This window comes from Colletes latitarsis, chromosome 6 (assembly GCF_051014445.1).
Source record: "Colletes latitarsis isolate SP2378_abdomen chromosome 6, iyColLati1, whole genome shotgun sequence".
Taxonomy (NCBI): domain Eukaryota; kingdom Metazoa; phylum Arthropoda; class Insecta; order Hymenoptera; family Colletidae; genus Colletes; species Colletes latitarsis.
In genome coordinates this window covers 23006605-23024838 of record NC_135139.1, presented here as the reverse complement: position 1 = coordinate 23024838, position 18234 = coordinate 23006605, and the positions used below count along the sequence as shown (strand labels likewise).

The 18234-nt window shown below is 42.6% G+C and overlaps 1 protein-coding gene across 2 annotated transcripts in view; it reads right to left on the bottom strand.

The window, feature by feature from the left end:
• Positions 1 to 18234, bottom strand: part of LOC143342333 (frequenin-2) — a 49553-nt gene that overhangs the window by 14201 nt on the left and 17118 nt on the right. For both annotated transcript variants that reach the window (XM_076766100.1, XM_076766101.1), the window contains exons 3-7: positions 7867 to 7891; positions 7542 to 7590; positions 7364 to 7453; positions 4537 to 4615; positions 4068 to 4156 (exon numbers count right to left, since the gene is read on the bottom strand). In XM_076766100.1, the coding sequence (XP_076622215.1) occupies positions 4068 to 4156; positions 4537 to 4615; positions 7364 to 7453; positions 7542 to 7590; positions 7867 to 7891 (332 nt within the window). The remainder of the gene's footprint in view (positions 1 to 4067; positions 4157 to 4536; positions 4616 to 7363; positions 7454 to 7541; positions 7591 to 7866; positions 7892 to 18234) is intronic.

Sequence of the window (18234 nt, the reverse complement as noted above, 5' to 3'; positions counted from 1 at the left end):
ATGTACACGCCATGCGCGTATACATTTCACGAAAGGGCGTATCTGCGATCTCACGTTCGCGTTAGCTTAAGAAAGTAAAATTTGCATCGTTTTGAGCAGTGTTCGTGTTACGCGCTCGGATATTATAAAGGTAAACGGAACCGATACGTGTCCTATCTCGTTTAAAGCTTGAATTATACCGCGACACTTTGCGAGCCGGTCGAGAGAGAAATCATTGGATAAAAGTCTTCCTTTGTCGTTGGTGTCCTGGTTTCGATGCAGCCCCGTTCCGCAAACACATCGGGACTCTGGAGGATTAACGCGGCGCATTTCCTACGACGAAAATGTAAATTGCACCAGGACCGGCGAACCATAACTTCATGTCAAGATACAGTGCTTCTCGAACTGGCGACTTTTTGTTTTAAACGAATGCTGGCTAAAACGACGATACGTAGAAAACTATACGTTATAAGTAAACGTACGAGTAAACTGAGATTAAAGTAATAACAGGATTGGTAACTTGTGTTTTCCAACTTGTACGCTAGTTATGTAGTTTCAGTACGTTAGTTTTAACTAGTTTTGCATTTGGTTATTGTCTAAACATACTTACGTTTTCATTAGCAAGTTTAAGCAATCGATACGTTCTGCTGTAATTGTACGTGGTTTGGAGTTTAAGTCGAGACCAGAATCGTTACGAAATTCCGCAGGAAATGGTAACCTATGGCCTCTTACTTGTGAGTTAGGATTTAATTGTTAGTAAGTCGCCTTAATGATTAAATAGAAATATCGATGTACATTTTATATAGATTATGATTCAGTGAATACGGAAATATTTCCAATATGACCAACCAAATGTGTACATCGATTGTGCTGGAAACAGGGCGGTAAGCTCGCTGGACCAAAAAGTCTGCTTTCGAAGGTTAAAAAATAACGAAAATAGTGATAAATAAAGGTTGAAATTGATGGTACAAGCTAGCCTAGAGCTTCTACCGACGATTTTATTCTATTTCGAACATCGGATTTTAAAGTCTTTAACATTTTGATCATCGATCAATCACTCTTCACCGATAAATTTGGAAAATCATCATTAATCAAAATGTCAAATTAATGTTACAAGCGGTAAAATTGATCAGCACATAGCGATAGAAGCGATATTAAGGATATATTAAATTATAAACGCGTTTCGCGTTAAATAATGGATGAAAATCCCAGTTCGAAGTGTTATTTAACTAAATCTAATAGTCGTTCCAATTTATATCATATTCGTCAGAACTTTCAGACATTTTCCCAAAATAATTACGTAACATTTGTACACGGATCCACGTTACAAATGAGACAAATTGTCCTCGAAACGATTCTGCGGTGAACAATTTGTTCATTTTTGTATTCAGCGCGACAAGCAAAGTTAAATGATGCTCATATTGCATGTATTTATCACGGTTGACATTTTCAGTATTCAATGACTAAATTTCATATCTGTAGAAAACTTTTTCCATGTTGAAAAATGTTTTTAACAGTCGCCCCGAGAGAACTTGTTCCGCATGGAAAGATTGCAAGCCAAAAAATGGACTCCGTGTGTCCATTGAATGAATAGACTACGTTGAGCAAAATATCGTCTGTTCGCTAACAAAACTCTTCGATTACGCTAAAACGAAGAAACTCGAACCTTTTGGAATGCTCGCGCGCTTAAAACAACCCTAATTTCGGGCGAAAGTAGGACGGGGTAGCCGATAGCTTGTTTCGATGTGGTGGGAGTAATTTCTGATGTTCGACGGTTTGATTTCCGATCGACTGATTTCAGCAACGCTCGATTCAAAGCGTATTACGCTCGAGGAAACTTTGCTTCTATCGCGAGCCGGTAATACACGATCGCTACATCGCGTGGAGGATCGATCACCTTATCGACTCTTGGCATCGTCCATTATTCTAATCCATTACGTTAAGATCCGATCTAAGGAACTCACTCTCAGCCGACACAAACGAACCAATCGACCATCGAATTATCTATCCTTCGGTGATCTACGGTCCAAATGGTAAAACATTATCACGGATTTGTTGCAGCGAGCCTGTCGATCTAACCGAAATCAATATAACTGGTAGCTGACATTAGTAGACTAGGATGGATATTTAAAAATTGGTATCTATTTGACGTTTCAATTTACAGAAAATCTCCGGGGTAAAGAATGATGGATTTGGTGTGAAGTGACCCGGAATCGTTGGTTAAACATCGCGAGTTTCGGTATCGTAAAAATGTTAAGGTACGCGTTAAATCAACGTCACGGAAGTTTGCCTGCGCCTATAGGAGCGCAGCTGCTGGTTTGCGTAGCTAATCAGCTATTTATGACGTCGGAGTTCCGTGGAAGCGTTTAATGACAAAACTCGCACGTTTCGTAGTTAACGTACGACAGCGAATTTCGTTAATAATTAATTCCCCGGACGAGACAACGCTTTTTTTTGCAGCCCATGTTAAATAGAGGGAAACAGCGTAGTAATTAAAGGCGCTTTACCATTAGTAATGGCCTTCTATAAACTTGATAACGCGGATAAGAATAATGGTCGCCGATAGTTGGCGCGAGTGTACAGTTAATCTCTCGACAGTAATCTTTTCTATTATCGAATAACGATTAAGGCTATCGGCTTTACTTTATAAACTGGCCGTGGAAAAAATTCAGGTTCTTCGCGGACGAAAGGCAGCGGAGAAATAACCGAGTGATTCCGTTTGCGCGAGAAATTACCGCGTTGGCTTTCGTTCGCGACTTTTTCCTAGAATCAATTTGCCTATCCAATTACATTCGCAGTATGAGCATTATGAAATCACTCCATCTGCTATTGTCGTGCGTTCCTCCTCCTCCTCCGACAATAATCCAGTAATTATTCCGCCTTTTGTTTGAGTTTCCACGCGGCGCAAAATTCGTGCCCCATTATCTACAGATTTCAGACGGTTGATATTTCTGTCAGGACCAATGTTATGGGGTTTTAATTTCTCTCCAGGTAACCTGAATTCCTATTTATATTGCACTGTTTTTTCTAAAAAATGTTCCATCGGATCGAAAGCTTAATTAACGCAGTTCGTAACGTTTACTTAGAAAAAAATGTAAATCGGACAAAGTCAGCAACTCGGGGAGTACGAATACTTCCGAGACCCGCTGTATGCACGGAACTATGCTGGATTCCTCGTCGATATTCCAAACATCCCATAATTGCGCTTCGGAGTAATTATCTTCGAGTCAATAGTCACCGGCATAAACGACTTTCTCGGTCAACGTAATCTCTGACCCGGGATTTTCCTGCTACGTCGACGCCAATGCGTAGCAGACATGATTGATAACGCTGAATGCGAGGAAATTCGGGCATCGATCGCGCCAAGATTTTACGCCAGTTTCCACAACTTTTATTCCAACTATTTTTCCGATATCGCTGGATGAAAGGGTTGGTTTTTCCCTTACCGTCACGAAGCGTTCTATTATATATATTTCAAACGTTAGGTTGTTGTTACTGTCGCGAAGCAGTTTCAAAGAACCATCGATTCTCGTGTACGAAACGGAGATTCCTTTGACTTTGCCACAACATATTTTATTCCTTTAACGTTCCTCTGTTTCCTCGAGCAGGACAGTAATTGTCCCATCTTTTGCCCCGGATCTTATACTTTGCTCGACTCGACTAGGTTGACCATCAAGCGTTGGATAATTGATTAGCCAAGTCCTCTCGATTCCCATTTCGTTACTCGAGATCCCCTCGAACTCTTTTTTCGTCGATCTCCGAAAGTAACTTTCGGATAAAGACGCGCCAATCGTTGTATAATCTCTCGAAGCATTCCGAGAATGTAGGTTACCGTTTATCGAGGCGATCGGAGAAAGATACAGTATGTATTTGTTATCCGTTTAAAGTTAATTGCGTTCGCCCTCGCGATCGCTATCGATGCTTCTACGACCGATTAACAAGAGAAACGAATGCCGAGAAACTCGACGATGGAAGCTGCTTGCCTTCTTGGAAAGCAACAGACAATAACGGGGGAATAGGGAATTCTGGGTACAGCAAAATGGCGTATCGAGATGTTTTCTTCGATACCTTAAAAACGATCTACTCACCACCATCTCGTATATCGCTTCGACGATATTGTACATCTCTGCCCTCGTGATGAAACCGTCGTTATCCACGTCGTAGAGCCGAAATGCCCCTGAAAATAAACACAGAATCCACTTCTTCGCTGCTCCGTTCCCTTCAAACGCGTTACGATACTTATTATTCCATTTACAACGTGAATTAGAAACAAGTATGCAGCTTGGAAACTTTATGACACATCTAGCGTCTAATTGCAACTAGAGGAACAACAGAACTGATTACAGTGATGTGCCAAGAATGCGCAGTTGATACTAATATGAAGCGGTTTGAAATAGTTTGAATTCGAGTATTTGATAGAAAATGTAATTTGACGTTTAAATCAATCCGCCAAACATCTTACGAACTTGTACTAATAAGTATTTAATATGGTTTTGCAACCGTAGATATTAGTCGAGGTTCCAAAATCACACGTTAAGAGGATTAAGTTCTACTTACAATGGAGTTTCTCGTCCAGGTTGCCGCGCGACGTCACCGAGAGCGCCCTTATGAACTCCTCGAATTCTATCGTGCCATCCTGCGAGACAATAATCGACGATCCGGCTTATATTTTCGTCGACGACGAAAGCATGTGTTTTCTTGCGATGGCACGGGTTCCGTCGACGCGCTCGTGTGTCGCGAAATCCGATCGAATCGATCTACCGTAGACGGGGGCGGATTTTCTATCAAACCGAGGAACCCTCGGTTTCGTGTCTTCAAACAGAAGAATTTCGCGAGAGCTCCTCCGTCTTCGATATTTTAATTTAACTACCATCCGGAAGTCATCTTGGAAGACTTTTCAATTTTAATATTAACAAGTACTCTTTTTTATACAAGGTTTTCCAGTAATTACGTTAATAAGTAAAAAGTGTAGAATAAAATTGTATCGTACAGAGTCTCGTTTTCGAAATAATTAAATTTGAAAATTTGTTGGGTCGACGTGCGATCGAACTGGCGCGTCTGACCACGACTCGCTGCTTCTACTTGCGCCGATATCCAACTACTCTTATATTTTCACACGGAATTCACGAACGTTCTGTATACAGGGTGTTCGGCCACCCCTGGGGAAAATTTTAATGGAAGATTCTAGAGGCCAAAATAAGACGAAAATCAAGAATACCAATTTGTTGATGGAGGTTTCGTTAAGAAGTTATTAAAAAATTAAATTAAAAAATTTCTAATCATTCTCAAAAAATTATTTTCGGCTGCAAGGGTTGATTATAATCATTTTTTATGAATACACATATCCCCGAAATCCTACCCTCCTTCGAGAAAAAAATTCGGGTAGGTGGTGAAATCTTTTGGCGAAAAAAAAAAATTTCGAATCGTTCTAAAAAAATTATTTCTAGGTTCCGGGGCCAAATACAACCATTTTTTGTGAATACACATATCCTCGAAATCCTACGCATTTTCGAGAAAAAAATTCAAGAAGGTGGACAAATTTTTTGGAGAAAAAAAAAATTTCAAATCGTTTTGGAAAAATTATTTTCGGCTGCGGGGGTCAATTACAATCATTTTTTATGAATACACATATCCTCGAAATCCTACCCTCCTTCGAGAAAAAAATTCGGGTAGGTGGTGAAATCTTTTGGCGAAAAAAAAAAATTTCGAATCGTTCTAGAAAAATTATTTCTAGGTTCCGGGGCCAAATACAACCATTTTTGGTGAATACACATATCCTCGAAATCCTACGCATTTTCGAGAAAAAAATTCAAGAAGGTGGATAAATTTTTTGGAGAAAAAAAAAAATTTCAAATCATTTTGGAAAGATTATTTTCGGTTGCGGGGGTTAATTACAATCATTCTTGGTGAATAGACATACCCCCGAAATCCTGTGCATTTTCGAGGAAAAAATTCAGTACGGGCGGAACTTTAAACGTTAATAACTTCTTAACGAAACTTCCATCAACAAATTGGTATTCTTGATTTTCGTCTTATTTTGGCCACTAGAATCTTCCATTAAAATTTTTCCCAGAGGTGGCCGAACACCCTGTATATATTTACGAGAAACTAAACGTAATTATAATACCTAAAGGCACTGAAAATTATGTAAATTTAAGCGTTGAAATGAACTAATTTTTCTTTGCGAGGCCCCAAAATATTAGTGTTCGTATCTCGATAGATCTAAATCCGCCACTGTTCGTAGAAATCGATCCATTTCGTTCGATGGCGGAACTCTTGAGATGTATTTCGTTTTATCAAAGAAGTTTGGTACGCAGACGATGGAATGTTTTAATTGACGCGAAATTAATAAATACACAAATGCCGACGAACTGGCCTTTAAATTGAAAAATACCAGAAGGGATATCGGATAATATTAAAAGCGAGGACACCGCGGTAAGATCGTTTTGTGTACGAAACACGAAATAAGAGTGTCGCGGATTGTTCGAAGGGCTGAAATTGTTTTATCGATCCGTGGCGACCGCTTTTATTCGCTTTTGATGGCCCCTCTTCTTCCATCATCCGTTAGTTTAACCTCGTCGCGATAAATTTTCGTTTAAGGACTGTGAAATGTAAATGTAAAGATCTATGGAAAAGCAATTTTTTATCGCAGCCGTGTAAAAAAGAGAAAAATGGATCCGTACACTTTGCAAAAATTTCAAAGAACGTCGCTCGATTGTACACCGATATCTATGGAGCTCTACACAAAAATAAAGCATTAAAAAATATTAGATTCGCGTATTCACGTTTTGTAGTTAAAAAACTACACTCGGAACTGCGCATGAAATACCTGTTTAACCAAACTCCTCGAGAACCAACAGACGTGGAACAAAATGGTGAATATGAGAAAAGTTTGGTTTTTGACGTCATAGTGGTGCTATTATAGTCAATCGGATTGCTTTTTATCAAACATCGGTAACCAACTTTGAAATTAATTTACGAGGAATTGTCCCTAATATTTATCATTTCTGTAGTCTCAACAATTATTTCTAGCCACAAACTATATATTCGGTAAGGAATTTTTTTCTTGAAAACGCTGATTAACGTAGAGTCGACGATCGATCGATCGATCAGTCACGAACAAGCTAATTGAGTCGCGAATAAAGCTCCCGGTGTAAAGTCAAGTCGATTAGGAGCAGTCCGCGTTCTACTCGGGTTGTTTTATTGAAACGACACTAACTCGAGTGATACATTTTCACGCTCGTTAATTCGCGATCCCGAAATCGTAAGATCGTTCTTTTTATATTCGATGGAGGCGTTCGCGGGAATGTGTGTCGAGGCCGCGTTACGGATTTTTTTGCCTCTTTCTTTTAAAATAGTGGCATCGAGAGATGAAGGGACTTACGCTGTTCTCGTCGAAGACCCTAAAGACAAGCGAGGCGAACTTCGAGGGATCACCATCGGGAAAGAACTGCTTGTAGATCCTTATGAAGCCCTGGAATCACGCAACGGACACGCTTACCCTTTAGTTCTGTTCGCACGTATCGATTTTTCTTTAATTAATGTGCAAAACCAGGTCATACCTGTTCCGTCAGCTGGCCATCGGGGCAGTCTTTCAGGAATCCTTTGTGCCTAAACAAACAATCGTCCAGCGTTATCGAACTTCGTTTTACTGCCGGCACGAAAGCTCACTTTCGAAGCTGAATTTTACTATCGATCAACAGGGGAACCAAGGTAATAATAATACGCGATCTTAGTAATTTGTCGATTTACTCGATCGGTAGACAATGCATTAATAGAATTGTTTTGAACGCGAAAGCGAATTAAATTCTTAATTGGACAATTTTGTTTAAAGCGAACTCTTTTTGATTCGGGACAGTAGCCGGAGCTTTGGTTCGTGGAACTCACCATTGTCGAATCTCCTTCTCGGTAACTGAAACAGAAATAAGCGGGAATGGTTTTAATCGAGCGCGAAATGCGACGAGTGGCTGAGGCTTGTGGGGGAAAACGTTTCGCAAATAGGGCGGGAAAGACCATACGGGTGATTTGTCGCTCGATGGATTGCTTTTCTCTAAATTCGTATAAAATTCTTCGAAAATTTAAATCTAAAAATTCGTCAAATAAATTAATATCTAGAAATTAGTTTCAACTATATTTAAAATAACTTTGAGGAGGAAATTAGAAAAAATTTAAATGGCTGACCATCGCTGGTATCGAAACGCGCACGCGGTGATGGTTTTCGAGAGTCTGGGTTATTTTTTTCGACAGTCTACGAAGGAAAGAAGCTGGCCACGCGCTCGGTCGAATCCAATAGTTTATTTGTGTCGAAAATGGCGAATGATATATCGCACAATCGAATCGGCGCGATACGCGCATCCGGAGGAGTCGGGGGAGGAACTCCTGTTGTCCGTCGAGTATTTTTCTCGCTAACAATCGTCCGTATCGATCGTCTCCAGCGCACCGCCGGTTTCGGATAAATTGAATTTATCGTTGAAACGGCGGTCTGCATTGCGGGAACTTTTCGGGCCCGTAGAAGGCCGAAGGTTGCGAGCATTTTCCCTGGGATTTTCGGGCGCGCGACGTTTTCGCCCTACGGCCTTGATTCGCTATCGAAAACCGATCTAATGTCCCGGAATAGTTAATTAATCCGTGTCGTGTTCCGGGCGGAACTTTGACGCGATGCTCGAACCACGTCTGAACTGACCAGTTGGAGCGTGTTCTTTTCAATTTTCTCATTATCGAAATTCAGCGATCACCAGCGATCCTTCGTTAGATTTAATGGCGGCCTGTCGCTCGACCTCACTCTTTGGATCCTACGTAAATCAAAGTTCAACGCGTTCGAACAGACGGGCGTATTACTATTACTTAAATGGCTGAGAGCCCTCTAATTACACTCGTAATAATGAGCGTTTATAAAAACGCTCTAGTTGCAAAATCTTAGATTCTACCTTGTTTTGTATCAGTATGCAATGAATTTGAATATCTTATTTTAGCTATGTACAAACTGAAAATGCCATCTTTCGGATTTAAAGAAGCGAATCGAAGGAGCACAAATTGCCAGCAACGTTGGTACGATATCGTCTTTTAATTGGAGACGATTTAGCGATTTCTTCGACGCGATTTCAGGGATAAAAATCTTCTTGTAATCTCTGAGGCGAAACAATTGTTCCGCCCGAGGCGATTCGACGGTTGATGTATCTTGTTATTGCGACAGCTTCAGAAACACTGGTAATTCTAAAGGATAGACAGTCCTAAGTAGAAGCGACAGGGGACGAGCTATCGCAATAGTAATGGTCTCGACATTGTTTACAAACGCAAACAGAAGTAGCACCGTCTAGCTAGATTAGACCAATTGAGCACATGTTGGCTGGCTTAATTGCGCGCATTACGAATACTCGAACTCCATTTTCTCTCGTCTTTCCTCGCAACCAACACCAGCCACAAGGTGGACGACCTTTTTTATGAAATTTATTCTAAAAGCTGCCTAATATCGTCGATGTTGATGTCCGTCCTGTTATCCGGTGGGCCATCCGAAGCGTGGAGCGTTCCCTTCGCTTTTCACGAGCGAGAAAGCCGTACAAAAACTAAAATCTCCGTCGCGGAAGATAAAACTACAAAGGATGGTATCTCGTCTCGGGTAGAAAAAGCAGAATTTCCAAAGAAAGAGTACATTGGCCCGATGCGACGTACGAAAGTCGTCGGTTTCTTTAGCGGCCGTTCGAGTCTTCTTTTGACAGACCGCGCATACATAATCTTTCTCGCTCGTCACTTCGTCCGCGCTCGACTTTTATGGCCTTCGATAAATTTTCACGTGGTTTTCGAGCGAGCCCGGCAGACACTGGGACAAGGCCACTTCATTTTTTTCAAAGGGCTTTCGAGAGAGCCAGTCGCGTGTTTTCAGGTACGTTTTTACTCCTCTCTTTTCGTCTCATTTTCCCTCACCCCAGCCCCCTGTCCAATTGCGTCACAATCCGCACGGACACTCGATAAAGCGAATTCAGAGGGAATTATACTTGGAACGCGCTCGCAATTCTACTTCGTTATCGTCCGTTGTGGCTCCGCACGATCCACGGAATTTTATTACGCTTCGTCTCGCGTACAGGCGTTGCGATGCTCGAATATTCCACCATATTTCGAACCACTGAATTAAAGTAGAAAAATAAGGTACAGGCCAAAGAAAAGGAAATGATGGCAGAAGAAACGATCGAGTATAAAGAACAATTTTCTTCGAAGATATCAAGTTCGAGATCGTCCGTCGCGGTTTGCATTTTGCGAGGAGTGCTCCTTCGACCCACTAAACGATTCCGCCTTGAATTACGGCGAATCGGGGAACGAATTGGAAAATAACGCTGGTCCCGTTGCGTCTCGGAGACAGGATCGTCGTTGCGGTAATACTAATTGGCGTTTCCCAATCGGACATCAATCTCCTGGTTGCGACGCAAGCAGCGGACAAACGGGCTCGCGAGAAGATAAATTTGTCGTTGCTTCTATGAAGCGTAATTTGTGTTAGGCATCAACGCCGCTGACTGTGCCTCCGGAATCGCGAAAAATATTTCAAACGCTATTTCGAACAATAAATTCTTTACGATTCGAATAAAACGAAATATTTTATTTCGGTAGTCCGAAGCATCGAAATAAATTGTGAAAGTAATAACCGGAGCACAAAAGTTAAGCGTTATCTAATAATAAATCAAAAGACAGAGTGGAATAGGGTGTAAGTAAAGGTTATGACCGGCTGATGGATACTTTTTTAGCTACGGTCATTTGTCCGTATACTTGTTGAGCGGCCGTAGATCAAACACGCGAACAAGTCGAAAGTTAGCGGTGGAAACGACATGATCGGGTCGTTGGTCTCCGGAGATCCGATGCTCCAACGTTTTGGCCGCAGCGAGGAAGGCTCGAAGAGAGTAATTAGCCGCCGTAGGGGATAATCTGGAATGCTTCGAAGAGCCTATCGATCATCTCGACGAGCACCTGACGCGCACCGAACGCCGGATAACTGCAACCCGATCCGACTCCAGACATCTTGACCTCACGGATAATCTTATCGGAAACATTTTACGGCCCTTTCGGAAATTTCTACGCGCGTGTCCGGACAGGAAGCTTCCAAGAGCGACGAGAGAGCCGTTTTCGGCGGGAAACTCTAAAAATTACGAGAACTTGCCGGGGATACTTTGTTGCCTATTAACCGGGTACGCGTGTAAAGGTCGACACCGAATTGTTAATAAAACGCTCGATAGACCCTAAAACGGCTTTCAAACACGTAACGGAGTTAAAGGCTGTAGTTAAAGGTCGTTTAAGTTTTTAATAGCGCCATTTTACGCGCTGGCTTTGTAACGCGTTACGGAACGAGGGGAAAGTGGATTATACGCGCATAAGTCATATAGTACCGTGGAGTACGACTGAGAAAACAATTTTGGATAAATATTTTAACGGTTTTTTTTTTATTTGTTACGTTGTATAAGCCTCTAAATAGCCAGACGCTGCGAGGGTGAATAAATCGAAACTCAACGAAAAGGGAAGAGTTTCGGGGGTTATTAAATAAAATGGGGATCGTCCTGGTGAAAAAACGGAAACGACGAGCTGACGTCATCGACGGAAGCGTCCGCGAGAGGAACGTAAATCGTAGGCAGGACGGTCGAGGGTCTATATTGCGGGGCAACGATAATTTCAGCCACGTGGCCAGCACTTTATTGCCCGACGTACGGCACGCTAGCAAAATGGCTGTGCAACCGAACGAATAATTTATATCTCCACGTATACGGACAGCTGGCAATACTGGGAAACTTTGGAGTAGGTTTTCGCGTCGCGGTTTACGATCTCCGTTCGTTCGTTAAATGCCCGTCGACCAACCTCGCGTGTCGCGTGATCGCTTGCGTTCAGCGGGAAACCATCCGGATTAAACAACAAGATTGCGTTACGTCTGCACTATGATTTCTTCCAACCAACACCGGAGTCTGTTCGCGCCCGCTACAGACGTTTCGTCGAAGTATTCAACTCGAACGACAATTATAAAATTGCAGAAGCGAGGAACCGCGAGAGGTTTAACGGAATTTGCTCCTCGATGTCCTTGAACCGGTGAAATATTTGGCAGGGACTTGGCAATCTAAGCTCGCCGTCAGTCGTTTTACGGCGGGACGCTTTAACGAAGAATTTTCACGGCGGTCGTGGAAAGTTTCGCGTTGACCGCAGAGCTCCGGTTTTCGGTTCCAGTCCGACCAATCGCTATCTCATGGCGAGGCTCTTCTGGCTGGTAATTGGTTCGAGGCCAAGAAGGCTTAATTGCGCCTCGTTCACATACTCCTCCGTCCCCGCCGTCGCGCCCACTCTAAAATCTTTCCATTGTACCGATTCCTTTTTTCTCTCTGCCTCGTCCATTTTCTTCCCGGCGTTTCTCCTCCATCGGTTTCCGGTTTCGCGAGACTCTTCTGTCTCCACGACCCCGATCTTTTCTCTCGTTCGATTCCGTCGCGTACTCGTCACCTTTTTTCGACGCTCCCGGTTGTGTCTCATCATACCTGTAAACTTTTCGCGACACTCTCGCGCTCCTCGTTCAACTTTCGTAGGAGTTCCACGTGGAAGTTATCTTTTCCTGCCGTTTCGCTTCCTTTGCCTTACGGAACTTTCAGTTTTCCTAAAACTTTCGACAGTTTCCTTCGATCCGCGCACCCCTCCCCACCCCCCGCCATCGTTTTCCGTCTTTATTTCCTCTCGATCGAATCGCTTTCCTCGAGCTTTTAATCGCCAATATGATTCCAGCTCGTAATATCGTTTCCGCTTTTATTCCCTCGGTGAAAAGAGTTTATCGTTCGATAGATAATAAAAGTTTGTCGCCATCCGCTTAAGCGCGATACCACTTCGTTTCTACGAACGGTCCTAAAAATACAACGTCGGGAACTTAATTTTTAATCTCGTTAATAAATTGCAAAGATTTGAGTCCGTCGTTTAAGCGATCGAAGAAATAGTTCGATCCAGAAGAAGGGGCGAGTTTCGAAAGAAATTCCACCGCCTCGAGACGAAGGAAAGACTCCAAAGAGAGGTTCAGAACTCTCGCGAGAGTTGTCTGTTCTTTTGTTGGCCGAAGGCTGGCTCGGAGACGCTGATGGAAGAAGTGCCATCCGAGGGTTGTTTCGAAATAGTCGGCTCGCCGTTATCATTTTCGAGGATCTCCGTTACCTCGTTTCGAGTCGTTCTTTAACGCGGGATGCCGTTTTCGCAGCTTCCACGAGCGTTTAAATTACAAAGTGTCAGAAAGGGACGAGCTGTTAGTATTTAAAGGGTAAGATTTCCCTCTCGTAAAAGGCTTTACGAGCTTCCCCGCGCTTTCTTTCGCGGTAAGGCGTCGCTGGTAATTGAAAATACGCGGCCATTGTTTGATACGCGCCAACCTTTCACGACCGTCCAATTAGTTTAACGTTTCGTCGTTGGAGGATGTCGACACGGTCGAGTGATCCGGCGCGATCAACAAAAGCTCAAACGGTCGTTTTTTAAACAAGTCTCTCTATCTCGCGCGACGAGTCTTTCGTTCCTTTCGTTACTTTCATCGTCTCGTTCTCGTCGGTTGCGGTTTCTCGTCTTTCGTTTCGGTAATAAAGCTTGGAAATCTTTCGTTCCGCGGAGCAGAGAAAAGCGGAAAGAAACGAGTGGAGGCCGTGGCTCCGAGAAGCACGAGCTCTTCTAATCCCCGGCTCAACGACGCCCAGCGAAGAAGGGCGTCGAGGGTTTCCAGAGAAAGCTGCTGCCTAAGGTCGAGAGGATCGTTTCGGATATTCACCGATATTGCTGTCGGAGGTCTTACCCTCAGGATAACGCGTACCTCGAGAGTCGTCGAATAATTTCAAGGAAATAACGAGCTCTTCGCTAGCGACCGTGATAACGAACGGATATAACGAATTGGCGCCCAATGGAACTCGTCCTTTTCAAGGCAACGATCGTTTACGATGCTCCAACACTGTATTTCGACACGATTCGTACCTTATATCTTGAAATACTAGTCAAGATTTTAACAGTACGTTCCGTTCGTATCTAATTATTAACAGAAAGGTTTCGTAAATTAACTACTTTCCAAACGAGCTCTTCGTTCTGAAATACATTTTCTAGTTTACTTTGAAAGCCGAACGTAGCGTTCGAGATGTTCCTAGATGTTACTACGAACCGTCTTGGCAGCCTCCTATCTACGAATTGGTACATAAAACCCACTCATACCGGAAGGTATCTAAACATTTTATCGAATCATCTTGCTTTCACTAAAATAGGTATCGTATTTGGCAGTGATGGCCATGGAAACCAGCTTCGGGAGGCGCATTCATGTACTGCAATTCGCAAAGAGTTGCACTAAATATTCAAGCAGATAAAAATCGATGTTCAATCTACCGATGAGAAAATAATTTGATTAGATTTTCTATCGAACGGTACAATAGCGTATTAATTTCAACACTGTTCGATAAATTTGCGCATACTTTAATTAAATTCAACGTTAAGCGTCGAGAGCGTTCTAATTAAGCTTGCTCGAAATACAAGGGTCAAATATACTTCAATGTCGCCGAATGGCCCGAGGCTGAGGGAATCAAATTTTCCATTACATCGAGCGTAGAAGGTAAATACGCGCGAGGGTCATTACAATTCGAACGAATGAAAATTTCGATGCATTAATTAAAATAACTTGTGGAAAGTTTATTGTTTGCGCGGAAAGGGGGGGGGGTTGGAAGGATCGACTCGTCGCCCGGCGGGCGCTGAAATTGGGAAACTTTTCGAGATCTTGCTGCGAAAAGTGTCAACGACTGGAACTTACAGTCTAACTAGCCGAAGAAGATAGAGAAAACGTTCTCGAATTTCTCACTGCAAGTAAGATAACCCTATTTATTCCCAAAGTTGCGCGATTCTTGCTCGCTAAAAAAACTAAGCCTCGTGCAAGTTTGCGCAACGATAGGGAGTTTCTTCTTGGAAACGAGCTGTATTCCGACGCGTTCGCGTTACGAACGAGTGACGTCTCGCGCGGATATCCGGTCGGATGCAGTACGCGCCTGGAAGCGGTTTCTCCTTTCGATGCAGACGTCGAGACGAGAACGGACAGCCATTGTCGGGATCGTCCGCGAAGTCGAACAGGCAAACGAGTTTTCGAATCTGGGCTGCGTTCGAAGATACGTCTCTAATCTTTTCCTTTCCCTCATTTTTTTTTTTTTTTATTCGTCAGCTACTCGAGAAGGACGAGTCGATGAAACTTTTAGGAGAATTTGGGTCGAATGGAAAGCTGTCTTGGTGTTTGCGAAGTTTTCCACGAACAAGTGCCAAAGGAACGTCGGCACGAGTTCGACTTACGACCGAGACGCGTCACGAAAAGTGCACACGTTATACTCGTGCTGTCTTCGATTTTCTTGCCCGTTGTAATACTGTTTTTGGGGGGGACAACGGGCGACAAATTGGATTTTTACTTCGGACAAAATTGCGGACAATTGTACGCGGGATCAATTACGCGGAAAGATACCCAACGACCGAATTCTTCGGTGATTTATTTCGAAACGAAGCATGTTTTTGGTTTAATTATACTTGTCGCGCGTGTATCTCGGTTTTTCCTGGTGCAATTCTGATCAGAATTTATGCGTTCCGCGGCGAAGTGGCTCTGCATCGACGCGCCGTGCAAGGAAATTGAATTTCTGAGTAAGCGTTATCCACGGTAAACTTCCTCTCTGGTTTCCCTGGTCAGGATGGATCGCATATCGAACGATAGAGGGCTTCCGTTATCGCGGGATCGACGATTTACGGCGGGATCGCGGAAAGGTTGGATCGATACGCGAACTTAACGTTACCGCAAAGGGCCATATTCGAACTCCGGTAAATCGCTCTCCCCCCGTAAATTTGCTTTAAAATTCGCGCATTCGCGGATCTACGTTTGTTATTCGAACGCTCGGGTTTACGTTAAATCGGAATATTTCGAACAATATTTACACAGACGAACGAAATTCGTATTATCAATCGTTGTCGAAACATACTGTTTCCCAAATAAGGATTATTTCAATTAGACGTTTACGGTGTTTGGTACAGCGTTTAATTTGCATCGTGTTTCACATTCGCGGTATAAAAGTTGGCACGAACACCGCGAGCGCACGCTGCGTATTAAGAATGATGGTACAATCAGTCATAATACGTTTTGTACAGTACCTATGGGGGTTGTTAACCCGAAACAAATATAAATCATGCATTTAAAAGATCTAGAGACATAAATATCTCCAGGTCCTTGCTCCGTGGGGTAACGTTACACGTATTTCTACTCAGCATCATCTATGAATCTTCCGCGCCAAGACTCGCACTAATGATTATTCGGACTATTCTCCCTCGCTTTGACGAGTACACTGCGTTTGGATCGCCATTATGGAACGCTCTGTACAGGATTCGTGAGATCGAGAGATAGATAAAATAGTTACCGCCTGTTTAAATACAGATTGTTTGTAGAACTAATAAATTTTTCGAAGGGGGCCCCCCATACAGGGTGTTCGGCCACTCCTGAGAAAAATTTTAATGGAGGATTCTAGAGGGTAAAATGAGACAAAAATCAAGAATACCAATTTGTCGATGGAGGCTTCGTTAAAAAGTTATTAACAATTAAATTCAAAAAAATTCGAGTAGGTACTGAAATTTTTAGAGGAAATTAAAAAATTTCAAATCATACTAAAAAAATTATATTTAGTTACAGTGGGCAATTGCAATCATTTTTGGTCATTAGACATACTTCCGAAATCCTATCCACTTTCGAGAAAAAAAATCGAGTAAATGCTGAAAGTTTTGGGTGAAAAAAAAGACTTTCGAATCGTCTTGGAAAAATTATTTTTAGTTGCAGGGGTCAATTTCAAGCATTTTTGGTCAATAGACATACCCCCGAAATCCTACTCAGTTTCGAGAAAAAAATTCATTACCGAAAATTTCATGTCTGACCAAAGCGTTGATATGTTTCACTGAAATTTCATGCGTATCTTTAAAACATCATAACTTCTGAACGGATTGGACGATTTTAATGTTTAAAAAAGCAAACTACGCGTATTTTGGTGGAGAATATGTAGAAATCGCAAAAATATTCGAAAAGTTAATCCTTGACCCCGTAAAATAGAGAAAAACGCCATAAAAATGGTCCAATTTTCAAACAGCCATAACTCCTACAACAATGAATATATTTCAATGAAACTTTTTTCTGAAGTAAAGCTCATGGTTACCTACAAAAAAGTATTAGACAACTTTTCCGTAGGTCGTCAAACAAAATTACTAAAAATGAAAAAGGAATTTTTAAGAAAAATCGACAGCGGGTAGGTGCCTAAATTTTTCGACGAAATTGAAAAGTTTCAAATCGTTCTGGAAAAATTATTTTTAGTTGCAGGGGTCAATTTCAAGCATTTTTGGTCAACAGACATACCCCCGAAATCCTACTCAGTTTCGAGAAAAAAATTCAGTACGGGCGGAACTTTAAACGTTAATAACTTTTTAACGAAGCCTCCACCAACAAATTAGTATTCTTGATTTTCGTCTTATTTTGACCTCTGGAGTCTCCCATTAAAATGTTTCCCAGGGGTGGCCGAACACCCTGTATAAGGCGTCGAAACATAAAGGAAAGGATCTTGCATCAGTCGCCATTACTTTCACTTATTCCTCGATACGAGTGCCTACTGCTGCCATTTACTTAGAAACGTCCAACATTTGGCAGTATCCACCCTGCAAATGTCCTAAGAGGAGAGATTTTGAACGGTTCCCTCCGATTATAGTTGTTAGGACCCAGAGCTCACGTATCGTATCGTAACGCCCCCAAACACCGCTCGAATTCAAATCGGGAAATTATGATTTGATGGCATTTTGGTCCCCGGAAGTAAAGAAGGCGGTCCAAAGTTGGCGGTTCCGTCGAATTTCAGGGCGGGAAATTTCGAATTCCGCGAAGCGCGTTTTAATGACTACGGGCGATTTAGTGGCGTTGTTTGGAGCGCAATAGCGGGGAATCCGGGACAGCTGTTCGTTCTGGGGAAAATACGGTTACAGCCAGCAAAAGTTACGCGCGCATGCTCGGACACGTACGCGGAAATTGGAAAATGCAATTGGAACGGAGCACCGCCGACGTTAATAAACGCCAATCGCATTAAACGACTCGCCGGAGCCGCCCAGTGTTTGTTGTACTTTTTCTTCCTGCATTACGGCCGCTTGGAAAAAAATTCTGACAGGTTTAACGACGGTGGCCCGACCCGATCGACGTTTATTTCTACGCGATGGAACAACGATACTCGATCGAGCAGGCAAATCGCG